Source organism: Aptenodytes patagonicus, chromosome 4 (assembly GCF_965638725.1).
Source record: "Aptenodytes patagonicus chromosome 4, bAptPat1.pri.cur, whole genome shotgun sequence".
Taxonomy (NCBI): Eukaryota; Metazoa; Chordata; class Aves; order Sphenisciformes; family Spheniscidae; genus Aptenodytes; species Aptenodytes patagonicus.
The window spans coordinates 85,492,222-85,519,213 of NC_134952.1; the positions used below are offsets into that span (position 1 = coordinate 85,492,222).

Below are 26,992 nucleotides of genomic sequence, written 5' to 3' on the forward strand. Positions count from 1 at the left end.
CGGCGCCGGGGGCGGCGGCAGGGACCCTCACAGCCGCCGCTCGAGAGGCGCCGGCCGGCACCTCGGGGTGCCCTGCGGGGAGCGGCCCCGGCAGCGCCCGCGCCGAAAACAAGCCGCCGGCAGCGGCCCGGCCGGCGCCCCGCCGCCGCCGGCTCCCGGCGCGCCCTCGTTCCCCCCCCACCCCGACGGCCACCCGGCAGCGCCTAGGCCCCGCCGAACCGCGGCCCGTCCCGCTCACCGTCTCGGCGCCGGAGGGCTGCGGCCCGGCGCTGGGGCCGCCCATGACGCCCCGCAAGAAGTTCATGGCGGCTCGGCTCGGCGCGGCCAGCAGAGCTCGCCCCGCGCCCCCGGACCCCGCTCCCGGACCCGCCGCCGCCCCCGCGACGGAAGCGGCCGCCGCGCCTGCGCCGCGACGTGGCGCCGACGTGGCCGCCGGCGGGCGGTCGGGGGGCGGGGCTGGGCGGGAGTCCCGCCCCCCGCCCGGGGCCGGCGGTCGGTGCGCGGGGCCCGGCCGGCCCGGCCCCGCCGATACCCGCCGGCGCGGCCGGCCCCGCCGTCGGGCCGTCCCGCGCTCCCCCCGAGCAGCACCCGCCGCGCCGACCGGGGACGAGGCGCTCCTCCTTCTGCCAACTGCTTCGTCGGTGTCGGCCCCGCGTCCCCCCGCAGCGGCGCACACCTCCGTCACCCTGCCTGCAGGTCGGCTGCTGCATTACCTCCCACCCAGAATTAACGGAGCCAAACCCACCCCCCCCATCGCTATCAGCCTCGTTAAGCTTCTTACACACGGTAGAACACCAGGAGGAAGCTCAGCCTTCGCTCCCAGGCTCACCCCGGCTGATAACGCCGCTTGCCGTGACCGTTTGCTACTCACCTTTCTGCCTGCGTTTTTCTCTAGGAAAAAAGAAACGCCGCACACCACATCGGTTAGCAGAAGGTTTTGTTACATATTTGCTCAGAACGAGCAACAGATCTGCAGGGGCTGGGGGCGTTAACCTGCCTAAAAACCGAACCCAGCGCACCCCTGTAACCCAGTTGGCCCCTGGCAGCTCAGGGGTCTGCGTGTCCAGAGCAACCCCAAGACAAGCCCTCAGGCTTGGAATGCAGAAATTGTGTTTGCTTATAACGGGGAAGGAAAACGTGGTACAAACTCCTAACTCGAAGAAGAAAATTGCTGTATTACATTTTTGGAACAGAATCGACTCGGTGAGAAACAGGAGCTTGGCCAGATCCCAACGATAGTTCAGTCTAAGAGAAGAACACAAAGTAGTTAAATTTCTTTCAGATGCTGAATTTCCCCTCACTGGGTGCTACTGCGGCGCTTTCTGTATTCCTGCTGAGGAACAACAGCCAAGAACCAGCACTCCACACGCCAAACACTTCAGGCACTGCAGCCCAACATCAGCTCCCACCCTGCCGCAGCCCTCCCGATGGTTTACCCATAGGATTTTTTGTTTGGCAGTATTTTGTTTTTTCTGCATATCAAATTACAGGAAATTTTATAGGAACAATAGCAAATTAACACAGAGAAGAAGTGACAATCTTACTTGGGACTAAAATAATTTCATTTCAGGGAGAAAACCCTTCCCACATCACAAATTAAATTAAGAGCTTTGGGGATTTTATTTTCCCCATCAATTAAAGAAAGAAATCAACATTCTGAATTAAAACATGTAATTGAAACTAACCATTTACTCTTTCCATATTCTAAAACTAATAGCTTCCTCACCCATCCAAAGGCAGACACCAAAAAGCAATGCATTTGTCTAAAAAGATGAGGTATCGCAGCAGCTGTTACAAAACAGGCTCTTCTCAAGCAGTTTTCTTCATTTCTAACTGCATTTCTTGTAACATCAAAAACTCACCTCCAGTCCTTCAGGAGATACAGCAAACCCCTCAACCTAATAAAAAGAAGATGCAGAGCCCTCACATCTCATCTCTGCAATACTTCACACACACCTGCAATTCACCTCTCACCTGCCCTGCATTCCCCCTCTTTGAGGGAAACACCTTTTCCAAGCAACTGCCTTTTCCCCACCACCATCTTCCATAACGGGCAAGAAAACCCAAACTTCCTCTGAAACCCAACACCCTGAGCGCTCTGCTGCGCCACTAGGAACCTACCGAAGCCTCATGGCTGGCCATGGTTTTCCTTTTTCCACTGACCCTGTTTTTCCCCTGCACAAACACCACCTGGTATGGGGAGCAGAGGATTTCTACCTGGCTAGGCAGCAAGAAAAAATTCAGTGAGGTTTACTCGCCAAATAACCAAGTGCTTTACAGCAAACACGGCCATCTCAGCAGTTCCCTGAGCGACGGCAGGACAACGCCAGCCTGCAGACACAGCGCACACCTAACGCTGGCTTCGCTCCGTCCTCCCCTCAAGGCAGCGCAGCAGGTTGTAGCCGGGCGCGAGAGGCTGACCTGGAGAGGCTCTGCATCCCTGACACTGTTCACCCACCTCCCCTTCCCAGCAGCAAGTCAGCTCAACAAAATGGAGCTGGAGCCAGCTCACTCACAACTGTCCCAGCCTGTAAATTCCTGGGATGCTTTCTTACACTTCATCGCCCACTAGCAGAGAAACAGGATTTTTTTTAAGAGGGGGGAAGGTACTTCTCCTAAGTAAAAGGGCTTTGGATACCATTAAAGGTTAAGAAAGGATCCCCACCTTCCCCCACGGGGATGGTTCAAGGTACTTACCTTCCTGGGCCAGTGGCAGACACGCACCAGGACTCATCAGGAACGCTCGAGTTGGGCATAAGGAGATACTGGCCCTCACCAAGGAAAAAGAACCACACCAACCAAAAACGGGTGGTGCTGCAAAACACAGAGTTCTTTATTTCAAAGCTTTCCGTCCTTACGTATACAGCGTCAGGGAAAGCAATTCGCTTCGGAGAAGGACATTTGATATGACCTGACTGCTAAAGGCATCCACACGACAACAGCCCAATTTTTTTACGAGTCAATGGGGCAGGCCAGAGCCCTCTCTAACATGGGGTTCGGAGACGTGATAGACCCCCAAGGTCCTGCTTGTGCCACATCGGGAAGGAATCACTTGATACCTGACCCGCAATCATTATTTTACATCTCAGCATCACCCAGAAAACTCCCTCTGTTTCAGCGAGGAGCTCTGAACTTCTAATGGAGTTACGTACGGGGGAAAGCTCTGCGCGGCGATACCCGTTTTAAGCCAAGGCTGATTACTCCCCTCACTTCCCGGGTCGCTGGCGAGCCCCGTCAGAAGCAAAGCGCCGCTCCCGTTCGGAAGGAGCCGAGCTAGCGAGGCGCAAGGAGCGAAGCTCCCCGGGTAAAACCGGGGTAACGCTCTTCCAGCGAGCCCGCGCGCTGCGCCAGCGCCCGCCCGCGCTACCGCGGCCGACGCCCCCGCCCGGACCGCGCCGCGGCTGGCGGCGCGGCGAGAACCGGCCACACGAACATGCCTTCGGCGGTACCGAACGCGGAACGGGACTAGTTAACCGAGGATTAACTAGCGCAAGCGGTGGGGCTGCGGAGCCGCGGGGAGCGAAGAGAGCGGCAGCGCGCACCCACCGGCACCGCCGGCCTCCCAGCCCGCGCCCGCTGGCGGGCGCCCTTGGCTCCCGCCCGCGGCCACCTCCCCCAGGGCCACGCAGGGCCGGGGCGGCCGCCCCGCCCGGCGCCCGCTAACGGCCGCCTGGCGCCGGCTGAGAGCCGTTGGCCCCGCCCCACGGCCGCGCGGCGGGAAGCGTGCGCTCCGGCAGACATCACTGCGGAAGGGCGGCGGGGATTGGCGGAGAGCGCCGGGAGGGAGCCCCGCCCCGCCCCGCGCGCGCAGCGCGCAGGCAATACGGGCGGCGCAGGCGCGCCCGCCCGCCCCCTCGCCTCCCCGCCCCTCCCTTCCCGGCCCCTCCCGCGCCCTCTTTCCGCGCAGGCGCGCACGCACGCACAGGCACGCGCGCACGGGAGCCCCGGCCGCCCCTCCCCCGCCCGGCCGTGACATCGCCGCCGCCGCCGCGCCCCGGTCGCCCCGTCCTGCCCTCGCTGCGGGACACGCCGAGGGACACGCTCGCCGCGCCCGACACCGAGCAGGTCCTGGGGGGGACGTGCCCCGGCCCCGCGCAACGAGACTTTTTCCCTAGGTGAGCGGCGGGGGATCGGGGGTAGGCCCTGCCGCGGTGAGGGCGGGGGGGGGGGGGGAGGCGGCCGTTTAACGGTCGTGGCGCGCGCGGGGCTGAGGGGAGCGGCGCGCGCCGGGCGGCAGCGCCCCGGGGCCCGGCTTTGCCCTTCGCCGCCCGCCCCGCCTCGGCGCGGCGCGGCCGGGCCCGGCTGCTGGCTCCCGGCCCGGCTCCTCGCCCGGTGCGGCGCGGGGGCGGCGGGGCCGGGCCGGGGCGCGGCGGGGGAGGGGGGGGTGGCGGGGGGCGGTGGCTTTTGTTCGCCGTCACCTTGGCGGCGTGTCGCCTGCCGGCGATCGCTCTTCCGCCTCGCCGCGGGCGGCGGGGGGAGGCCGGGGGAAAAGCGCCCCCTCGCCCGCCGCTTCCAGGCGTAACGCCCCGAGCCCTGCGTTACTTGGTGCTTGCTGCGGCGTTCGGCCCTGCGCTCGCCTTTCCCCCGGCTTGCCTCACGCGTTGCCTTCCAGGGGCCTCTAGAGGTACCGGGACTCGTGCAGGATGCCGCTTCCTCAGCCTCGTTTGTAGCGTGGAAGCAACCTTGGCTTCCCGTCCTCGGCGCAGCGAGCCCTCCTTTTCTCTTACGATTGGTACTGCGATGGCATCACTGGCTGTCAGATCTCTCCTAGCTCTGCGGACCTCGCCTTTCTCCGCTTCCTCGTTCCGCAGTCGCAACCTGAGCTTCTCTGTTTTCACACGTAATATGGCTGAAGTTGTTGCGAGCACCTTTTATTCTGCAGATCTGGATGCCTTGAGGAGATCTTCTCTGAGCTTCTCTCATTTGTCTTCTGAGCTGAGCTTGGTGGGTTCTCGGGCTCTTGCTCCCCTTAACCTCGGAGGGCTAAAGTAGAGGTCATTGCAGTTCCAGTGTGGGTGCGCAGGAGCATCCCCACGACAAAGCTGTTAAATCCCTTGGTTAGTTGGGTGACCCTGGATCTTGAGCTTCGTGCCGAGCACCACTATATGAAAGAACCAGCGCAGTAGAGAATGAGAGAATATGAGGTTATTGTTTGATTTCAACCAGAAAGACTTAGTCAGTCGTAGGTTTTGTTATTGTGGTGTTCCATGTGGGTTTGGCAATGCCCAAACCCTCTATATGTTCTAGACATTTCGAGTTCAGCGTGCAAGCGTTCTGCTTTGCTACAGAAAGAAGTACAAAGATACCCAAGGTATTTTTTTTTTTAACTGTTGAGAAATAGGGTGAGTTATTTTGTTCCTTGCTCAGTTCTTGTGCAGGTAGAGTGCTTATATGCAACCTGTGTGTTTAAAGCCAGCACAGTATTCTTTGGCCTGTAATGGGGTGGAGGAGTATGAGGGGAGAGATATCCTCTCTTAGTAAGCGTTTGTTTTCTGTATAAAGCACACTCTGCTGTCTCAGACATCTCAGTTTTTTTCTTTTAATTTCTCTTATGGACACTTTTAGTTAGGGAGTAGTAGCAGAATGAAGATCAGTGACCAACTTACAAGAAATGGTTACTCTGCGGCGCAGGCCGTGCTGTCCTACTCAGTGCCGTGTGGCAGACTTCACGTGAAGTAATATGGAGCAAGCACTGCTATGCATACCCAAGTTCCTGAAGGTAGTATAGGCGTATTACCATAGCACTGCGAGTGGGTATAGGGTTTGTCAACTTGCATTCTGAGCCGAGAAGGTGTTGTTACTGACAAACTGGTATTGCTTTAGCTTCTGGAGTTAACTTATCATTAACGACTGTCCTGGTTTCTGTGTTCATTGTGACTGTGAGTATGCCTACAGGGCCATACCTGCCCTAGGAAAGCCTTTTCATTCTTAGGGATTCCTTCTTGTTGTGGACTCTGGTAGCTTGGGTGTAAGAGACATAATCTTGGTTTACCATTTGAAATGTTCTTGTAGTGTTCTAACTGGCAGATGTGGGCTCGCCATGTGGAATTATGATCTGTATCATATGATTTTTTCATTAGCAGAATAAAATGTTTTCTGTGATACCTAGTTTAAACTGAAGAGAAACCAGAATGAGCTGACCATCCCGTCTACTTATCCGCCGGTTTCCTTACAAATGAAATGTTTTCCTTTATGGAACTGAGGTTTCAAATTATACATCTACTGTCACACTTAAAGATTATTTTACAGTGCTGAAAGTACACTGAGGAAACACGGTATCTTAACGCACAGTGTTGAATCTGAGTCTTCCTTCTTACTGTAGCAGTTGTGACACTGGATGTCATTTCTTTTGAGAATATTTGACAAATGAAGAACTGCGTTGCAACTCAAGGAACATGCGAAAAGATTAATATGTCAGACTAATAGGTATATCTGATGAGATACCAGAAGAAAGGCACTGAACCTGGTATTGGATGATGACAGAGAGATGCAGTGGCTTCCCCAGAATGGGTGGTGCCATTGGTTACGCTCGCTATTGTTATTGCTATTTGGGTGGGTGTTATCTCTTTTGGATGGTGCAGCTTAACTGCCCAGAAGATGGTCCCCTATAGTAGGCATGCCGTAAAACACAGGGTGCTATTAAGCATCTCTCAAAAAAAAAAAAACCAAAAACCCAACCCCGCAGGACAGCTTGATTTGAAAGAACTGCATGCTGTGCCTTGGGGCTCAGCCAATTCAGATTGTAGCGGATTAGGTAAAGGAGATCATAAAGCAAAGGGATTCTGGTAGATTATACAGGTTTGCTGGCCCTTACTGCAGATGGAGGATGATCCGAGTGCTTACCTCGCAGAGCATGGAAGAGAGAAGGTGGTTTCAGTACTGAACTGGGTGGTTTGGGACTTTCGATTGCTCTTTCAGTATTTTTTCATTTCAGCCGATGCTTATTTTACTTTCCCACAGAGTGCCCGCCAGCCTTTGCAGGGGTGTATTACAGGTGCCCTGGCTTGTGCCAGCTGGACTGTCAGTTGCCGTTCACTTTTTTAGCTTTATTGAAGGTGTGGCTGTTCACACCATGTGTTGCAGTAGTGGGATCTCAGAGTCACGCTTATGGATCGCGGTAGCAGGCGTGCTCTTTAAGGCCTTATTTGTTTGTCGACAGTAGGAAATGCAGTTTAAAAGTGATAACCTGGATTTAGGAGAAACCTGTCCAAGATTGTGAAAGCTGCCCTCCCCTTCCCTAGGCTCCTGTGGTGTGGGAAGCGGTACGGTGTCCCTCGTGGCTTTGCTTTGTGTGCTTGCTGTGTGTGGAGCATCTTTCTGATTTGTAAGAGCATTTTGCCCAATTTTATTTTCAGTTTAAGTGGTATATTCAAATCTGATCAGCGACTTGGACATGAGTTGCAGACTTGTGGATTTAAGAGCAAGCCACGCTGTTGCAGATTTATGCAAAACTATAGCTTGATATCCGTGTGCCTTTAGTCATGGAAGAATTGTTCTATGGAAGAATTGTTCAGAGGATGAAATTTGCTTGTCAAGAAAACAGAATATTTTATTTGCTCATGCTTTTTTAGTAACACAAATGGTGAGGCCTGCATCTCCCTCCCAAACCTTAAAAGTTTGTCTTGGAGGTTACCTTCAAGTTCAGATGACACTTTCTTGAGCTCACTTTCAACTTTTTTCTTTTTTCTTTTTTTTTTTTTAAGTAGAATTGGTGAAGCATCCAGGCAGTGTCACTGTTGTTGGTCTGTCTTGAAACAGGATGGAGGTGGCCTTGAACTACCTCTTTTGGCACAACCAAAGACAGTGTGCCAAAGTTGATTCTCTAGATACCTAAATTTGTGTAGCTGCCACCATTGTGCAGCTCAGTCATCACCTCAGGTAACATAATGCCTTGCCACAGATGGCTAGTCACACTTCTTTTTCCTACAGGATAAGGGAAATAATAATGAGAAAGCTTACAAATATTTTAGGAAAAAAAGGCTTCTCTAATGTGAGAGCTGCTTGTTGAGCTAGAGGCATGCCAGTGAACAGTTTGAGTACTCAACGTGTAGTGGCCTTCAGTACTTTTTCAGAAACAAATTGCTGCTGCCCTCCTGTGCAAACTGATGGGTGATAGTTTTGGGTTTTTTTATTTAGTTGAAGAAGTGACAAACACAGTTTAATAAATAAAGTTTTATGTATAAAGATGATTACAGGCTGAATGAATTTGCACGCTATTAATTCAGTGTGGACGTGAGAAATTATTGTAGCAGTTGGTTCCCAAGTACTTCAGCACAATTGTCCTAACGTGAGCTATATCTCATCCTTTTAGCCCTCAACACTTTCATCTCGTTGCAAAGGCTAACTTCTTGCTTTATTTGTCACGGCTGGCATTCGTTGTCCCTGGCCATTAAAAGACGTTTTTTGCAGAGCTGAGGGCAGTCGGTAATAATCTTGTAGCAGAATCTGACAGAATGTAGCTGGGATGTTGTCACAAAGTTACATTAACGTTACTATTTATTTCAGCACTACCCCGCAGTTGCACTTGGTGTTGCTCTTCTTAGGAAAATATCCTTTCTGTTTTTTTCATTTGCTTATCTTTGCATGCAAATAACAAATAATTCCTTTCTGTGCTAACTCTCGCATTGTTTTTGTTTTCTTGAAAGAAGTGACCATGGAAATAACTCAAGATAGGAACTTGGTTGTTTGAGGTAATGGTGACAAGCTTATCCAGTCCCGCCTGGAGGCTTAAGTTGTTGTTAAGTTGTTACGAACTTGAGTCAAGCCAACTGAAGTTGCAAGAAGCATTGCACTGGCGCGTGTGCATGTTCCTTCAGTTTTGGAGTCCGGTCCCTCGGGTGGGTGCCTCTGGGTCCCTTACCTCTGAGCCTTGTCTGGAGAAGAAAGAGATTCCACTTTTCGTTTAGTCCTCCAGCTTGTGAGTCTATTACGAAATACATTGCGTGGCTGCCGGTTCTCCTTGATTCAAGAATGCACTGCAAATCCAGTGTGCCTTCCTGGTAGCACAGGAATCGGAGGTACTGAGTAGGGTGGAAGTTAAATCTCATCAATTAATCGTTATGTCAGCTTGATGTAGGCAGGATTACCTGTGGACGAGCAGCAATTGCATGGGTGTTCGTGTTACCCTGTCTGTGTAGCTTATGGCTTTTATCGGTGTGCATGATGGAGGGGGGTTCTTTAACAATACAGTTGCACTGTAAAGAAAGTAGCAGAGAAATTTATTTGATTTCTGGTGTTTGCCATCTCAGTTTCAGTATTTTGTTTCTAGCTATTACGCTCACGAGTGCCTCGAGCAGTAAGTTCTCATTAAGACACTTTCCCAATGGCTGCTCATGCTGATCTAAGAATGCGGCTCATTTTATTGAAGTGAGAAGAGCGCTCAGATCCTTCTTTCTTAGCTGTTACTCCTTAACTCTTGAGTACGTACCGATGAAAACTGGAAAAATAGCTTTTATAGATTATGTGTATCTATGGGGCTTCCGTTAGTGCCTGGTAAAACACGGGGTTACCGTTCTTTGTAAGTTTGGACTATTTAAATTGTTGATGCCAATGCCTTGGGTTTTGGCTTAAATTTCACCGGTGCCTTTACCTCCAAACCCCTTGGGCCTGCTAAGGCTCAGGTCCTTGACTTTAAGGAGGTGCTATACTAATTGAGACACGTGGAGACTTTAATCTTTTTAAAACCTGGTTTCATGGCACCCATGTTGATAGCAAGGAGTACCTGCATTTTTATTTTACTGCCTTTTAATGACTTGGAGACCTGAACAGTTCATTAAGCCTCTGCTACCCCTATTGCGATCTCTAAAGAGAAAATGAAAGGAAATAGTACTGAGACAGGTGAAGAATTGTACTGAGACATCCGGTAAAATACTGTGATTCTGTGATGTAAATCAATAGTGCTGTCACTTGAAATATGGACAGAGGTGGATGGCACTCGTCCCTTTGAGCATGTAAACCAGCTTCTGTCTCAAGTTGTTAGGGAAGAATTGGCTGTGTGTGATCATTGCATACTTGCCTTTCTCAGATTTTCTGAAGGGTTTTGCCGGCCTTTCCTGAAATAGCACAGCTTCTAGTGAAGAAAAGATCTAGTGTGATACAGATCTGATGTAGTGTAATGACTTGTCACAGATTATTATGTTTTGTACCCAGAGGCATTTTCAGTGTTCCTTGTGGTATGCCAGCAATTTGTTAACATATGTACTTTGCTTATTGCTATATTCATAAGAATGTGTGCTGGCTATGATCTGCTTTTTAATAGGTTTTTGAAAAAAAAAAAAAAAGTGACGAAGCTCCGTCCTTGTGTATTCTCACAAGCGCTTGTGGTGAACATTGTATCACCAATTTTGTGTTCATCATCTGCTTGTGGAGCAGGGGAGCAAAAAAAAGAATAGTCTCACCTATAGAAACTGAGGTCCTTGTTCTGTTAAGGTTGGTTTCTAAGTAAAATTCCCACGTGCGTGCCATTGCTGTAGTATGTGTCATGTTAGGAAGATCCCCAAATTGCTCAGATTTTGTTTCTTTGGAAATTCCCACTTTGAACATGCACAGGGCTCAAGCCTTTGATGTCCCTTAGTATTCTTGACATTTGGGTTTGCATCTGATTATCAAAATGACTTCCCCGGGGCTTCCCGTGAGTCACAACTAATACTGTGTTTCAGAGTCTTGGAATATTATAATAAAAATTTTGGATAATCCTAAAATAAGTTTTCTGATTTCTTATCTCCAAGTTCAAAAATTGTATTTCGGACTTTGCCTGCTGCCTTGCCTACAAGTTTTTGAGACGGTTGCTTCAAGTGTGATTCTTGGCTAACTGTATTTGGGAGCAGTTCTTGGTCTTGTCTTGCGGCTTGGATTGCTGGGTTGAGAGTATTTTGATGGTCTGTTAAGTACGAACTATTTGAGTTAAGTACTTGGGCTTTTTTCTTCAGAATTCCATTTTGATGCAGGATCTGACATGTTTGTGGCACCGTTCCTGTGAACGTTTTACCTTTACTACAGGTCCTTCTTGAGCTGAGGTTAATCTCTCAATTTCACCTCATATGCTTTACGTCCTGTCCAGCTGTTTGCAAACAGCCCTTCGTATTGGCCCTTGGCTTGGATTGATGGGTCGAGGTTATTTTGGTAAGAAAACAAAAATCTTATTTTGGGATTATCTCCCAAGTTGGAAACTTGGGTTTTTGACTTGGTCTTCTTTGCCTGCTGCCTTGCCTACAAATTTGTTTTTTGAGAGAGAAAGTAGATTAAGTTTTCTTTAGAGAACTGGAGGGAATCTCATGATTGCAGACGCTGGTATTCATGAGTGAGTTCAGCATTCCTGACATGAGCTGGAAAAAGCAACGTGTCGGGTGCTGGCAAGCCATCAGAAAGATTTCCAGAGTGCTGAAGGTCATTTTATGACATGGATGATCTGCAAGACAGTATGGATGGGTAGGAGCATAGCAAGTAAAACTAAGAACCGTTCGAGGCAGGGGGACTTGGGGGAATTATAGGTTGGCCGACTTCTCCTTGATCCCTGGGAAGGCTTGTAAAGCAAGTCCTGCTGGGAGTTGTGTTCAGATCCATGAAGGACAAGAAGGCGTTTGGAACAGCCCGCGTGGATTTAGCAAGGGCAAGTTATAACTGACAAACTAGCTTGCCTTCTGCGATGGCACCGATGGCTCAGTGGATGAGGAAAGTGCAATAGATGTGGTTTACCTTGATTTCAGTAAGGCCTTGCTTGGTTTTCTGTACTATCCTGGGAGCCAAACTGAACAGATAGCCTATGAGGTGGGTGGGAAACTGTCTGGACAGCCAGCATCAAAAGGTTGTGGTGAGCGATACAAAGTCCAACCGGTAGCTGGCCGTTTGCGAAGTTTCTCTGGGGGCAATGCTGGGGCTGATGCTGTTTAATGCTGTTTAACGCCTTTCTCATGACCTGGATGATGGGCTGAAGCGATCTGCAGCAAGTTTCTGGAGGGATAGGCTGGAGAAATGGGCTGACAGGAACATCACAAAGTTCAACAAAGGCAAATTACCAAGTTCTGCGTGTGCATGGAAAATCTGCATGCAAAAGTAAAGGCTGGGAAACGACTGGATACGAAGCAGCTTTGCACAAATGGACCTTGGTGTCCTGGCAGAAAAGTTGAACTTGAGTCAGCAGCGTACCTTTGCAGTGATGAAGGGCGGTTGCGTTCTGGGCTGCCTAAGCAGGAGTATAGTGAGCAGAAGTGATTCTTCCTTTCTATTTGGACTCTTGTGACACCCAGAGTATTGCTCCCAGCTGTAACTCCTCAGTACAGGAAAGAAACGAACATGCTGGAATGGGTCTGGTGTAGGATCACCAGGATTGTTAGAGGATTGGCGCACCCAGAGAGAGGAGACTTGGAGAGGGCTGAGCTTGTTCAGCCTGGAGAACAGAGGACCGGAGTGGGGGGATGAGATGTTATTGCTGCCTTCAACTACCTGGTGGGAGGGTGTGGATCCATACTTCTCCAAGGTGCGCCATGTTAAAATGACAGCCGAGAGGCACAAATTGCAAATGGAATTTCTGTTTACATGTTAGCAAATAACCTTATTCAGAACTTGTTTTAATGAGCAACATGTTAGAAACTGGTCATGCTTTGCGCCCAGGGTTGAACCAGGTGACCCCCAGAAGTCCTTTCCAACCTAAATTATTCTGACAAATGTGAAATGCAGCTAGCTCGGACAAGTAGTACCTAAGGCTTTGGTGATCTCTGAGGCATAAAGGTTTCCCTTCCCAGTCTTCAGGGAATATGAATCCAGCCCACATAATTATTTCAGAATATTGGTGCTACCATCTTCGTGTTACAGATATGACAGTAGCATTTTGAAGCAGATGTGCTTTGAGATAAAGGAATGTTACCGGCTGACTTAAGAAAGTATATTCCTGTTAGTTTTGCAGTGCTGTTGAACTTGGATTTTTAATTGTTCATCAGTTTATTACCAAAGGGTTAAATAAACGGTGCTAGACATTTTTAACTGGGTTTTTGTTTGCTTGGTCGGGTGGGTTTGTTTTTTTTAAAAGCACCTGTTCTGTAAGGGACTTTGTTTCCACTGTTCCCTCTTTGTCACAGTAACACATGAATTGACTGAAATCCTTTTATTTACTCAAAGGAGGTGCAGGAGGGTGACCTGAATTGGTGGAGTAGTTCTGTGTGAATTAAGTTCCTGTTCACATAATTGTTTCAATTCTAATATCATTATGCTCATCCTTTTATGGGGAACTTGTGAGATACAGGGCTGTCTTCAAACTAACGTGAATATTTTTAATTACAGCATTTGACACTGTGTACCAAAGAAATGGTGATGGAGAAGCCAAGTCCCCTGCTCGTAGGGCGGGAGTTCGTGAGACAGTACTACACTCTGCTAAATAAAGCTCCTGACTTCTTGCACAGGTAACGCTTTCACACACAAAGTGACTAATGTTTTTGAACAAAAGTGTGTACTGTTCATTATAAATCAGATCAACATTAATTTCTGAGTATGGGAGAAAATGGGCCTGGCTGACTTTTGGGCTCTTGGAAAACTGTTTTGTCTTACTGAAAACTCCTTAGGCTCTAGAACCGAGTCTGATCGTACGGATGTATGGCATGTTAGCAAGGTATTTCCTGTATGGAAAAGTGAGCTGATAAAATGGTAATGTGGATGTATTCCAGAAATACTTTTCTAAAAAGACAGAAAAGAAAAGGAAAGGAAATGACAGAGAAAGCACTTGCATTTAGTACTGAAGACAAGCGTGCTAATTATTTCAGGATGCCATATTTTGCATTGCCTCTGAGAAATTTTTATTCAGATTATGATTGGAGATTTAAGTATAAATGTCACGGCCTGGACAAGGTAGGTGGAAAATACAGTAGTTTTTTTTTTACCCGTGTCCACTATTTAAGTGGTACTCTGAATGTGTTTCTTCCTTCTTTTTTTTTTTTTCCCCCCTCCTTCTTTTTCTGGTTTTGATTGGCTATGTACAGCTTGTCACTTAAGATTTTGCATTTCCACATTTGGACTTAGAGCAGCATGGACTTGTAATAAATGAAGGTGAAAGTCGCTTTGCCAGTGTATAAAAAGAAAAAAAGCAGCCGCTGCTTGGGTTGGGCTTGTCTCAGAACTCGACATAAGGTTGATGGTGAAAAATTGGACTGTTTGGTTCAGCACTAGTTAGAACTCTCAGATGGCTTGCTTAAGAATTCAGTCTTTTGAATAATGCCTCTTTTCATCTGTAGCTTTGAGGTAGGGAAAATGAATGGTATCATTTTTACTTAAATCATTGAACCGCTGTAGAACCATGTTGTTTTCTGCGTTTAAATCGGTTTTTAAGGTGTCTGAGTAGGGTATTCCAGGCTTTCCTAGTCTATGTTTAGTAATCTAAGAGAAGTTAAAAGCAGGATTTTTAGCAATTGCAGAATTTTTCCTCGCCCTCAAAACTTCAACAAATGAGTCAGATCAGATCAACAACTGGGCAAGTATGTCCATGTAACACATCGATACCTGATCTACAAACTGACAGCTCTCTCTGACCCAAGAACTGCGTTCCTTAGGTACGTATCATGCCTCGGTGTTTTCCCCAGGTGACCTGGGAAAGGACCCCTTGCCTTGGAGTTAGCTTGGGAGGCACCTCTTAGGCAGGTCTGTCAGCAGTTAGCATCGTGTCGATATCCGTAACTATCCATCGCCTGTAAAGGTCAGGCAGTTGAAATTCTGCTAAGAGACTTAGAAAGGGTGTGACTATACCAGTTTTTCAAGGCAACAATTACGTTCTGAGCAAATGATGCAATGGAAATCCTGATATCGGAACAGCAGGGTCATTTTTGAGTGATAGAAAAGCCCAAGTTAGTAAGACAAGTTTCTTGTGAAGCGTGCTGTCGTTTTGCTCTGAAACCTGGAAATTGTTTGCATAAACAAAGAGACAGAGAAGAGTTTATAAGGGATGATTAGGCCATGCTTCACAGCTTAATACTGAAGGTAGAGGGAGAATTACATTGGTTCTACAATGAGATTGCCTTTCCTTTTGTAACGCTTATTTTCAATGGCAGTTAAGCTGTATATTGGGGTAAATCACCCATGCCTCAAACTTGGGGTTCAAAGTAGTCTTTGATTTTGCTGGTAAGAGCGTTTACCTGTAATGATAGTGACTGTAACCTTGGTAGGATTTGGAGGCAGGGGGGAGTGTTTTGATTTAAGAAGCAAAATGCTATCGGTATGTTTTTCCTCCGTAACTGCTTCAGTCAATGAAGAGCAGCCAGCTATTCCAGGTTTGCCTTCCCTCCTGCTTTCCCTTAGTATGGCAACATTACTTCCGTTGCATCAATATTAACACATGCTATGGGAGCATTATGGTGTTCCTGGAACGTTTGGGATGTAGACTGATTTTTCCGGGTTGGGGTTATATGAAATTGACAGAAGCGTACGTGTGAGGAAAAATGGTGTCTGCGGAGACATTTAGCCTGTTGAAGACAACTTTGGTGCTTTATAGGAGGTACTAGATATTACTCCCACCCCTCTAAAACTCAAGGTTTACTCAAACAACTCCGAAATGCAGCTTTCCAAATTATGCTGTGTGTGTGGTACATTGAGTGGGAACAGGGAATTGTCCATAGAGTTTACCTTCTTGCAGGAACTGTGTTTTCATCAAGGGCTCTAGCCGAAAAACGTTACAGAATTTTTCTTCTTTTATAAAGTGGAGGGGCTGTTGATGGCTGGTCGATTAACTGTCTCCTGGAATGGCCCTGCTGAGGTCGGGGGAGCTGGATAGACACTCATGAGGCAAGCTCCCCTGGTGCAGGTGATACTCTATGCTCACGAATATTCTCCGTCCACTTGAAAGGTGGCGCCAGTGTCACTAACAATAGCATCTGTGAAATTTCTCTTAGATACCTCTGCACAGAAGCGTCCTAGAGGTTTTGATCTGGTTTGGTTGAATCGTAGCTGATTCTTGAGCTGCTTGTGTGAAATGTCTTCTAGCCAGTTTTAGTCTCTGCCACTGCTGTCCCTTTTTTTGGGCTGTGGAGGCAGCTCCCTTTTTCTAGTCAGGCTCAGATATGGAGGACATTTGCCTTTCTGTTCTTTGGCCCCACCTTGTTTATGAGTGATGCTCTTCTGAGAGGGCGTCTTATCTTCCCTCTTTCCTTTGCTGTTAGTCTGAACAACAACTTGCTCGCTGCCACAGAAAGATTTTGGTTTTCATGGCATCCTGATGCTTGATGTGCTCCTTGCAGCAGTAAGGGAGCGTAGTCAGCAAGTGTTGAAGCTATTGGTTTACCCAACTAAAAGCTTGAGAAAAGCACCGAGTATCCTGTCGCTAGTCATTATCCAAAGCTTATCCAGGGGTTATGGGTAAGCAGAGATCAGTTTGCCCGCTAAATGGGTGTTACTCTGTGTAGTTTGCATGCCTGTTGCACTTTAGGTGAATTTATATGGCTTTACCGGCCCCTTAACTGAAAATCTGTAATTCCGTATAACTGGGGACTTTAACGTTTACTCCTTTCCTGATCTGCAGTTCCCACTTGTTAGGTTTTCTGCCTACCAAAGAGTTTGAACAGTTCGTTAAAAGCAAGTTAAAACTCTGGGACCCCCTGTGAAAGCACTTAGTAAGATATGCTGACTGTCAGAGGGCTTACTCTGGAATTCAGAGAGTGAAAAGATGTTTTCCTATCTGCTTGCGCACTGCTTCAGCTGAACTTCTGTTTTTCCTTGCTGGTAGGAAGTGCTGGACCGTGCTCAAAAACGTGGTTATGCAGTTGGTACCAAAGAAAACAATGTAATATTTCCCAGAGTTTTTTCTGGACATAGTCACGGGAGTTAAAATCTTGGGTTGGTATTTTCGGGAAAGTAGAACTGGAAAGAGTTTCTAGGTTTATCAGGATAAACCAAGAAATGGCAAATGTGGAAGTTCGAGTGTTTATTTCTGTATCTTAACACCGACCCTCTGCATTGGCTTGTTTAACTAGAGAGAAATGTTCTGTGTCCTTGCTAATCTGTGTGACAGTGAGTCTATAGAAGTACTTAATGAAAACTTTATTTCATACATACAGTACAAGGGTGGATAATAATGGTATCTTGTAGAAGTAGGGCAAGTGTTAGCATTCAGACCTCATGGCAATCACTCCCAAGGCAAAGCATGCTTCTAAATAAAAAAAGGTGTGATATGATGGTTTTGTCTGATCTATTAATTTAAACGTACAGAAAATATTAAGCACTGTCACGTGCTTTATAAGCTGGCAGTAAAAATCCAAACCAAAACCTAGACTATTCTAGGCTCGAAATTTGGAAGTGGAATGCAAGTGCAAAAAGATCTCTGAAATGTAAGAAAAATATTGGAAGCAAGTGTACGTGTATTACATATAAAAAATATAAGCTTTTGAAATCCAATCCAGAAGCTGGGTCAAGAAAGGGTCTTAGGGTTTGTTTTTCTTGGAGTGGTCTGGGGGTTTGTGCTATTTACAAGACCAAAACCACAACTGCTACTTGTTGGGTGGCATAAATATGGAATATTAGTTTTGTGTCAAAAGTTATACAGTGGAGGCTGCTATAAGTGGTGATTCAGTTATTGTACACAATGATGCAATTAATGCAATTCACTGCCTAACTGTAAGAAGCACAGAGACAATGCTGCTTTTGGGCTACATCTAGTACTGAATTTATCCCTTGGTGCGGCAGCAGTAAGGTGCAGTTTTGTTTGGCCTTCTTTCGTTTGCTGTTTTTTCACACTTGATTTCAGACAGCATTTCTTCTGGGGGCTTTGTGTTCAGCTGTGGTGCCTAAGAGGAATCTGGTCTTTTCTAATGCTTTGGAGGTTTGTAATGAGCTCTTTGGCCGTCACTTCCGAGAAAGCTGAAGTGTGAAATAACAGCCACATATAGCACAGAGACAGGATAGATGGGGATAGTGGGTTGGGTGGTCAGGCAAATTGTCTGTGCAGTCTGAATCCAAGGCAGAATCCCTCACTGCTGCCCGAAGCTTTGAAGAGAAGGGGTGTTCAGAGGAGAGGCAGGCGGGTTGTTCCTCCCGAGGCTAACGCCTTGGCTGGGTAGCGCGGCTTTAACACAGGCAGGTGATTTTGACGTTGGGGAACCTTCAAGCCAAAACGGCCACCTTGCTTAAAGGAAGCAAGCGAAAGGTTGAGGTTGATTTGGGAGCTTGCTACATACCTTGGGCAAACTGGAATACTGAATATTAAGCTTGTTTGTTCCTGTATTCTTTGAGCCTCGGAAGTGGAAAATATATCTTGAATTGCTGTTTGTGCTAAAATTCCTGATGCATTGAGCTCTACAACTTTTGCCTAAAATACTTGTTGGATGTGGTTTTATTTTTTCACTGCTATGACCTTTACATCTCTTCACTTGCAGGTTTTATGGCAGGAATTCTTCTTATGTCCATGGAGGACTGGATGCCAGTGGGAAACCGCAAGAAGCAGTGTATGGTCAAGCTGTGCGTATCAAAATCAGTCCTGTAATCCTTGTTTATGTTCGGAACTTACTTGTATAAACCAGTCTTTTTCTTTACCGATTACTTTGACTTTCTTATCTGGTAAATAACGTATTGTGATACTGCCTGCTGTTCAGAGGCAGATAGGAATTTGTTGGCTTGAATTTTTTTGTTTGATTGTCGCTGCTTTTACTGTGGGTTGTGTTTGATTCATCAGCTTTGCATCTGGGCTGCAGAAAATTTATTTAGGATGGGAAACAAAATCAAGAGGACCTGTTAGACTTGTGCTATTGATGTATCTTATTTCAGTTAGAAGTGGTTCCTTGAGAAGGGGACTTTGATCTTTGTGAGTTACATGGAATTCTGTATGTTACCAAATTCTTCTGTGAGTGGAGTTTTCTTAAAGTGGAAGATAACTTTTGAAGAAGTGAAGTAAGTCCAGGAAACACAAGTTTTCGCTTTGGTTGTAGCTCTTTATCAGAATAATGTCTGTCACCTAGGGGCATCTGTTCATGTGATAGCCACATCTTTGAGCAACATGGCTTTTAGCCCAGGGCAGGTTTGGTTTCTTCTCCTTTAATCAGCAGAAACTGATTTGGCAGCACAAAAACCTTGGCGGTGCAGATGTTACCCCCTCCTGTGACATTTGGGTACTTTGTGGGTGCGTAGAGGGTTGGGTTTTTTTGTTTGGGGGATGGTGGGTTTTTTTTTCTTTAAACACAAGGTAAATCCTGTCCCTCTCACAGGCTCTTTAAAAAATGAAAGCCTTAAAATAGGTCATATGTTGTAATACAGTTGGAAAAATTGGACAGCAAGTTGTATGCTATTTGACTACTCTGAGAAGTACTTGAATCCTGGTGGAAAACTTCAGAATAAAAGTTAGATGAGCTCAGGTAGACCCTTCTCAGTGAAAGACACTTCTTGGTTTCGTATTTACTGTTTGAGCTTCAGTGGGGTGCTTTTTTGTGTTTGTTCAGACTCAGGTATTTAAAAGGTGTAAAGCTCTGTACAAAACTCAGTGTAGCTAAAATGTAATTCTTTATTTCTAGGAGATACACAAGAAAGTGATGTCATTACAGTTCAGCGAATGCCACACCAAGATTCGTCATGTGGATGCTCATGCTACTCTGAGTGATGGGGTAGTTGTGCAAGTAATGGGAGAGCTGTCGAACAATGGGCAGCCGATGAGGAAGTTCATGCAGACTTTTGTGCTTGCTCCAGAAGTAAGTATATGTAAGATTGTGTTTAACTTCAAGTAATGATGATGATGGAAACCTGACCTGTAGCTACAGTTTGTCATATTGGGGCAAAAAATATGATCTGGCTTTTAGAGCTTGGCCCAGAGGCTATCGTTAAATGTGCCACGTTATGTGAGTGCAGAGAAACAGCTGTATTGGACCCGTCCTGAGCTGTTTTATTTTCTTAGACTTGAAATATTGGAGCAGTAATACCAAGCAAATTGGAGCTTGCATTTGGGAGCTGCCATTGGCACAAATAAATAAAGAAAATAATGTTCAGCTCTGCAGATCAAGTCTCTAGTGTAGTTCTGTACTTTCTTCAAGTCTGCTGGCAAATGCGAGTATGCGTTGATGCTGCACAAGTTACTGCTCAAATTTAATAGGGAAAATTCAAGTTCCTTGATGAGACTGAGGGACTTTACATTTAGCTAGAACCTATGATTGCTGTGAGTTAGCAAAAATGGGGTTTTTTCTGCTTGAAACTTCCTTTTTCAGTTGTGTGGAAGTTACCGTTCAATTGTTTGATTAGAGTAGAGGTACCACTTGGAAAATGACTTTAGTGAAATAATCCTATTCCAAAATGTCGGTGTGTACCCCAAAGCTTGTATCTCTAGTCCATCCTTGTTGTTGACTGCTAATATACCATATATGCGAAAAAATGCATGTTGCTCTTTTGCAGGGTTCTGTTCCAAACAAGTTCTATGTTCATAATGATATCTTCAGATATGAAGATGAAGTATTTGGGGATTCAGAAGGAGAACTTGATGAAGGTGAGAAGAACTGCACATGCAGAGTTTGTCTTGTTCGTGTTCCTCTAGCATGTATGCAGAGCTTTCAGAAGCGTCTAGAGGAGATGGAAGGACGCAAACTGTATTGCATTCTCACGGAGCATAGTAATTTGGGAGGGGGCGGAGGCAGGGAGTATAGGTTATGTTGCTGGAACTATCTGCTGGTCCAAAACATTCTGTAAAATTAAGGTTATATAGTAGTACCTTATTCCTCAAAGGGCTGAACTGGCTCAGGGTGGGTGAGGCTTGGCAGAGAATGGAAATAACGAACAGTAGTACTTTTGCTGCCACTAGTTTCATCAGGTAGACTTGATTTCTCTGATCAGTCGAATTTTTAGGTAAAGTGATTTGAAGAAAAAAATCTAATTGCCTTTTCAAATATGACACGTAGTTCACTTTCATATCATTATCACATTCAGTAATTCATTTCTATTCAGGGGCTGAACTTGACCTGGGTGGTTTTTTTCCCCTCTGTTCACTGAGGCAAAGCAAATCAGAGTGCAGCCAGAATGTATGTACATGTGTTCACTGGATAATTTCTGGAATTTTTTCATCTCGGTTCCGTGGAACAAAGCATCTTAGGCAATCATCGTTCTATTTGAGATTAATCTTCTTAGTTTCAGGCACTGAGATTTATGAGCTAATAGTGCAGTCATTCTCTTTTACTTCCATGATATGAAAAGCATCTGCTGCTTTAAAAGACCCTCAGACCCTCCTCCCAGAACTTCCTAGCAGCAATATGTCTCTAGTTTTTCCTTTTTGTGGAAATAGTAAGAAACAAAGCCTCTTGAACAAGTGGAAGGGTCTTCTATTTTTTTTTTGCAGCTAATTTTGCCTTATTTAGTTGATGAAGCTTTATTTTGATTACTACTAGTTTAATATGCTTTTATTTTAAGTGCGGCTTGTGTACGCTTGCAGAGATGTTCAAGGAAGTTTTTCTTTTTGTGTCAGAGTCTGAGGAAGAGGTGGAAGAGGAGCAGGAGGAAAGACAACCATCACCTGAACCTGTGCAAGAGAATGCAAGCAGTACTTACTATGAAAACCATCCTGTAACGTAAGAAGTCCATTTTATTATATGAAGTTGCTTTTTTAATAAAAATGACAGAATTGCTTTGGCTTTGGATTCTGGATGCGATTTAACAGGTAGTTTAGGAAAGTACACTTAACTTGATACGGATCTGTGTTATGTTAACGTTATATTATTTTGAAACATTGCTTCTTGAATGGAGAGAGGAAATGGGGGATGTTCTTATGTTTGTTAGTTATTTTCACTTCTGGTTTCAAATGTGAGGTGAAAAGGTAGCAACCATGTTTATGTGCACACTTAATGGAGTCTTTGTTATTACAACAGTGAGTTGGTATGATGTAATTTATATGAACAGATGGGTTAACAAGGGGGTGGTTAATGATACGTTACTCCTCAAATCTGGGTAGCACTTGAAACTGAGAGGAAGGTCTGCTTTTTGAGAAGTTGCTGTACAGCTGTATTGGAAGAACAGGTCTCTGTCCCGAGTGTCTTAAAATCTAAACAAGATTTAAAAAAAAAAGTCTCTTTACGTTTTTGTAAGAAAAACACATTTTATTAAACAAACAAAGAAAACCCCCCAAACACAAAGAAACACACAACAAAACCCTGTGCTTTTTTTGAAACATAGGAATGCCTTTTAAAGGGCCAGAACTGACTTCCTGGTTTCCTTGTTAAAAAAACATTTACGACATCACTAGATCATGTCTGTTAAGTGCATCAGTGATAACGCTAAACGCTGGTCAAATAATACTTTTCATGAGAAATCTTATAGAAGAGGGGAGTCTGCTGGAATTCTGACAGTGACTTGCTTAATCAAGATAATGCAGGAAGTTTTTGATGCCTAAAAGCATCAAGTCAGGTCTTGGTTTTGGGTTACTGTGCCAATTGGAAAGAAGTCGTAAAGGCATCATTCATCGGATAGTCACTTAAGCATATGCTAACCTGTGGGAGGAGCTGCATAGGCAGGAGTATTTGGAATTTGGTAAGCTTTTGGGGTGGCTGAAGAGAGAAGTGAAGAACGTCAGATCGCTTTACATTTTGAACACACAGAGTAGAGAAGAAGTTGCATGTGATTTTCAGTAAACAAGACTCGCAACTCCTTGTATAAGGAACTTGTATGGCATTTTTGTAAATAATCTGCGGGTTTCGTTCCAAAATTGGCTTCATTTATGTGTATAGCTTAATCTTCCATTGGTCTCTCACTGTGCTTCTATTCTTTTAGGAGCAGCAGTTCTTGAGTTTAGCACCTATTCCTTAAACGGTTTATACGTCTGTGTGATTTTCAGATTATCTGCAGAGAATTGTAAAACGTGTTTGCTTCAGCAGGAGTAAAATTTGGCTTTGTGTGCAACTACAGGGGTACAGCTTAACTTCTTACAGTATTGTACATGTAGGTACCATATGGTAGCAACTGGAAACAGAATGATCTTTTTAATAACAGCCATTACCATAGCATAGCTTATAAAAAGTCATAAAATACAAAGCAATTTATAAGCTGCATAAAATGCATTTGATTATTGTAGCAATGGTATAGAGGAGGCGCTAGAAGAATCGTCTCATGAACCTGAGCCGGAATTGGAATCTGAAACAAAAACCGAGGCGCTGAAAGCTGAAGTAGAAGAAAAGACCCTTGAGGAGCTAGAAGAGAAGTCTCCATCTCCACCTCCTGTAGAACCTGTTTCGCTACCACAAGAACCACCAAAGGTTAGTTAAAAGTCGTATCTGTGCTTCTAGGTGCAGACGGTAAACCAGAAGATTTGGTTTTGAACTTAGCCTTTTTGAGGGGCCAAACTGGTACCTCTTTTCAGTGTCATGCTGTATGAACTCTATGAGCTAGACTTGAACCTTGAACTTGTAAAAGTGCAAAGTTTCACTAAAAAAGGGAAGGATGTTATTTTTAACTGCTGCTCGAGTCACCTATCGTAAATTTAATGCTCTGCTTGTAAAGTATGTGTGTGTGTGGTTTTATGCATGTGTAAACCTTTTTAAATGTGGAGTTAGCATATGTTAAGAAAACACCTGAAGCTACCACCAACAAAAATCTCATACGATAGGAACCACTGCTCTTCCTTGAAAAAAACCATAACACATTGACACTTGCAAAATTGCTGGCAGTATAGGTTCAAAATCAATATGGGGGCATTGACTGTTTCCCTTAGAGGCAGGATGCCTTATCTTAAAAAGCACCGTGCGTCATCTGGTACGGTCACCCTTAGGTAGTTTGAAAGAGATGGGAGGAACCGGTGAAAGCTGGAGAGAGGTCATTTTCTAGCTCCAGCGTGTCTCCCGTTTTTGGTTTGCTTTTTTTTCCCCCCCCAATCCTTTTTCTCTTTTCTGTTTTTACTTCTAACTTCTGGCATCCACTTTCTTTCTTTGTGCAGAAGACACTTAACACTACAGGGTTTTCAGTCCTAGGTTTGGTTACATCATGGAAAGCAGTGATCTGGGGACGCTGAGGGAACCGGGCTCACTCAAGTAGTGATAGTGGGCACGGTACACACTTGCTCCACGCCGTTGGAGTCCACAGATGGCTAGAACTGCAAATCCTTCTGTATCTTCGTTGTAATGCTTGCACAACAATTATTTAATAGTCAGATATGAACCGAAAGTGTATTTTCAGCAGACGAGTTTCCCTGTAGGAATGTCAGTGGTTTGCCATGATTAGTAGCCTAGGTTTGTTGCATTTCCTGCAGGCTTTCTCTTGGGCTTCAGTGACCAGTAAAAACCTGCCTCCTAGTGGTACTGTTTCTTCCTCTGGAATTCCACCCCATGTTAAAGCACCGGTCTCACAGGTAACCCATCTGTGAACACCTTGGATTGTCTCATTACTTCTGCAAACTGCTTCAGTTTTTTAAATTAACAGATCAATTTGTTTGACTTAAATTGCACAAATTAATTGTGTCTTAAATGTTAATGCACTCACCTTCTTGTCGCAAGCCAAGGCACGTACACGTAACAGGTGTAACTTTGGGTGATGGTGACGTTAAAATCTGTTCATGTGGAAACAGGAAATCGCTACAGAATTTTTTCTGACCTGTCTTAATGGGATATGGTTTGGTTTACAAGGGAAAAAAACAAAACAAAACAAAAACCAACTCCCCACAAAATGATAGTTTTCTAAAGTGTGTTTGAAAGGGGTATTTCATTGGCGGAAGTGCCCCAGCGGTAAAAAGGGATAGCACCGTTTCTGAGAAGGTGCAAGATTGCCTTGTAAGGCTAACGTCTACAGAAGCACGCTGGATTTCATTATCCACTTATATTAACTTGTCGCAGAACCCTGTACCAACTTATGACTGTGTGAGGAATGGAAAGATTCACATTTCCTTGCCAGGACAATGCTATCTTCCCATTCCTAGGTTGACTGGGTGAGGAGGGGAAAGAGGAAAGAAAGTTTGACCGGGTGGTGGCTCATGTCCTGCACATGCCAAGCTGGTGTGAGACGGTCTGAGACTCTCAATTCAGCTGCCTCCATGTGTATAAAAATCCTCAAAATAGAAAATGTGTGCTTTAACCTCTTCTGCTGATGCTGCGTACCAAAGCACTGTATGTCGTGGTAGCTCATGTCCAACCTTTTTAAAAGACTGCAATTTTCAGTGGAGCGGCTGGGTTATTGCAGCTGTTGTTTTTGCACTGGTTTCTTCTCCCTTTTTTACTGACAGAGAGGAACTTGTCTAGGATCGCTCTTCACCCAAACGCATGTTAAAAAAGAAAACAGAAAAAAAACCCAACAAAAAACCAACAGCTTGTATGGTGTTGCTTCTGGTCTGACAGGGCTGTCACAGAAATCAGATAATGGCTATATAATGAGTTGGGAAGCCTGTCTGTCTTCATCAGCTTCAACAGGGCTTTGAGCATTTAGGTGTTATCTGAGCCGTAAAGACTGTTTTTTCTAGTACAGAATAGCTTTTCCTTATGCAAAACCAAAATTGGTTTTTATTTATTTGCAGTAGAGAGGGTGGATTTTTGTAATATGACTGCAAAAAGAATTTAAAATTATCTGTACAAGAGAATAGAATGTAGCTTATACACGTCCCCTTAAACTCTTCTGCGTTGCCTCTGCAGCTTGTCATGCTTTCTGCCTTTTAGATTACTTTTGCTGTGACTTCACGTTTAAGTAATTCTGTGTGGAAGTTTCTGAACAATACCGAAGTGGCAAGAATTTCAACTCTTCTGGAGACAGAATTAGTCACTTCCTAGCTCCTTTCCTTGCACGCTTTTCAGACGCGGTATACAGAAAACTGGTAGAAAAGGCACCTGAACAATTTCTACAAGGGGTTACATATCAGTAGCAGCTTTTTCCTGTTCTCTTGGATCCGTTAATGCCAGATACTGTGCATGTAAATGAGGACAGTAGATTGCACTAGTGGGTGGGTGGCTTCTTTGGGATGCTGTTATAGCCAGCATCAGTGGTGTTACAAAGCGGCTGATAACTGTCCTTCTCATTCCTTTCTCTGCATCACTCCAGTTTTTCCCCCATCTTTTATCAAGTTAAAAATATAGCCTCTGTAGTATTAACTCATAACCCCTCAAAGGACTGCACACGTACTGTTTTGGATATAAACCAGTTCAGTTCCTGTTTATTTACAGCTGTGGAGTTAAACAGGTCAGCGTTTCTTGCTCTTTTTCTTCTTGTGGGCGATTAGAAATGAACCTACCTACACTGACAAATCGGGCCTTCTCTTTATAGCATTTTCAGATATTCTGGCCTCCCATTTGCATTAACACATCAGCTGTCGTAGGGGTGCCGGAGGGACGGAGGCATGCTCCCTGACTCTTGTCTTCTGGCTTGGAAGTGGTGAGTTCAGGGAAAGATCTGTTTACAGGCGCTGCATTCTCTCACCACCTTTAATCTGTCCGGACTCTGGATAGACTCTTCTATAATCTGTAGCGCCTTTGTGGAAGTGATTGATGAGTGCCTTTAGTTAAGTTGTGTGGTCCACATTTACCTCAGAGACAGTGTGGTAGCTATCTGAGGTATGCATCTAACCTAGCTACTGGAATTCAGGTGAGATGATGCGGGATTTTTTCTTTTGTTTCATGTGAAGTGTGGTTTCTTGTTTGTTTGCTTGGCTAGTTGGTTCTTTGCATGCATGCATTTTGATTGTGGCAGGCATCTCACTCTAGAGAAACTTTTAAGCCTCGTAAGATTTCAAAAATAGAATTGTACCAGCCTTTGGAGCCACCTCTTCCCTTGCTCTTTCTGTCCCATCCTCCTCTGTTTCAGGGGGGTATTCAGTTCCAGAGTTGGTGAGTAAAGGCTGACTTGTGGCTGGTTTTGCTGTCATTGCCAGTATCATTGCCGTAGCAGAAGGAGGTCCCTTTCCCTCCCCATGTGAGCTCCTGAAGAGAAGAGACAATGTCACCTTTTCCTTAATTGTTCTCAAAGGTCTGTTAGGCTGAGGTTTGTGGCATACGTGGCTCCTGGGTTGAGCGCTCCTTTAGTCGTTGTCTGTTGAAATCCTTATTCTGTGCCTTTCGGTCCACTTTGTGTGCTCTCTGTGAAATGAGAGTTGCAGTTA

At 45.5% G+C, this 26,992-nt stretch overlaps 2 protein-coding genes across 9 annotated transcripts in view; one reads left to right on the forward strand and one right to left on the reverse strand.

The window, feature by feature from the left end:
* The window catches only part of USO1 (USO1 vesicle transport factor), a 37,714-nt gene extending 37,378 nt beyond the window's left edge, over window positions 1-336 (reverse strand). For all 7 annotated transcript variants that reach the window (XM_076337492.1, XM_076337489.1, XM_076337491.1 and 4 more), the window contains exon 1: window positions 239-336. In XM_076337492.1, coding sequence (XP_076193607.1) covers window positions 239-304 — 66 coding nt within the window. In that variant the 5' untranslated portion in view covers window positions 305-336. The remainder of the gene's footprint in view (window positions 1-238) is intronic.
* Window positions 337-3,968: 3,632 nt separating this feature from the next.
* G3BP2 (G3BP stress granule assembly factor 2) overlaps window positions 3,969-26,992 on the forward strand; it is a 28,553-nt gene continuing 5,529 nt past the window's right edge. The window contains exons 1-8 of one of the 2 annotated variants that reach the window (XM_076337493.1): window positions 3,969-4,115; window positions 13,276-13,394; window positions 18,342-18,423; window positions 19,470-19,643; window positions 20,338-20,428; window positions 21,398-21,500; window positions 22,997-23,177; window positions 24,167-24,265. In XM_076337493.1, the coding sequence (XP_076193608.1) occupies window positions 13,300-13,394; window positions 18,342-18,423; window positions 19,470-19,643; window positions 20,338-20,428; window positions 21,398-21,500; window positions 22,997-23,177; window positions 24,167-24,265 (825 nt within the window). In that variant the 5' untranslated portion in view covers window positions 3,969-4,115; window positions 13,276-13,299. The remainder of the gene's footprint in view (window positions 4,116-13,275; window positions 13,395-18,341; window positions 18,424-19,469; window positions 19,644-20,337; window positions 20,429-21,397; window positions 21,501-22,996; window positions 23,178-24,166; window positions 24,266-26,992) is intronic. The other variant, XM_076337494.1, reaches the window with a different exon arrangement.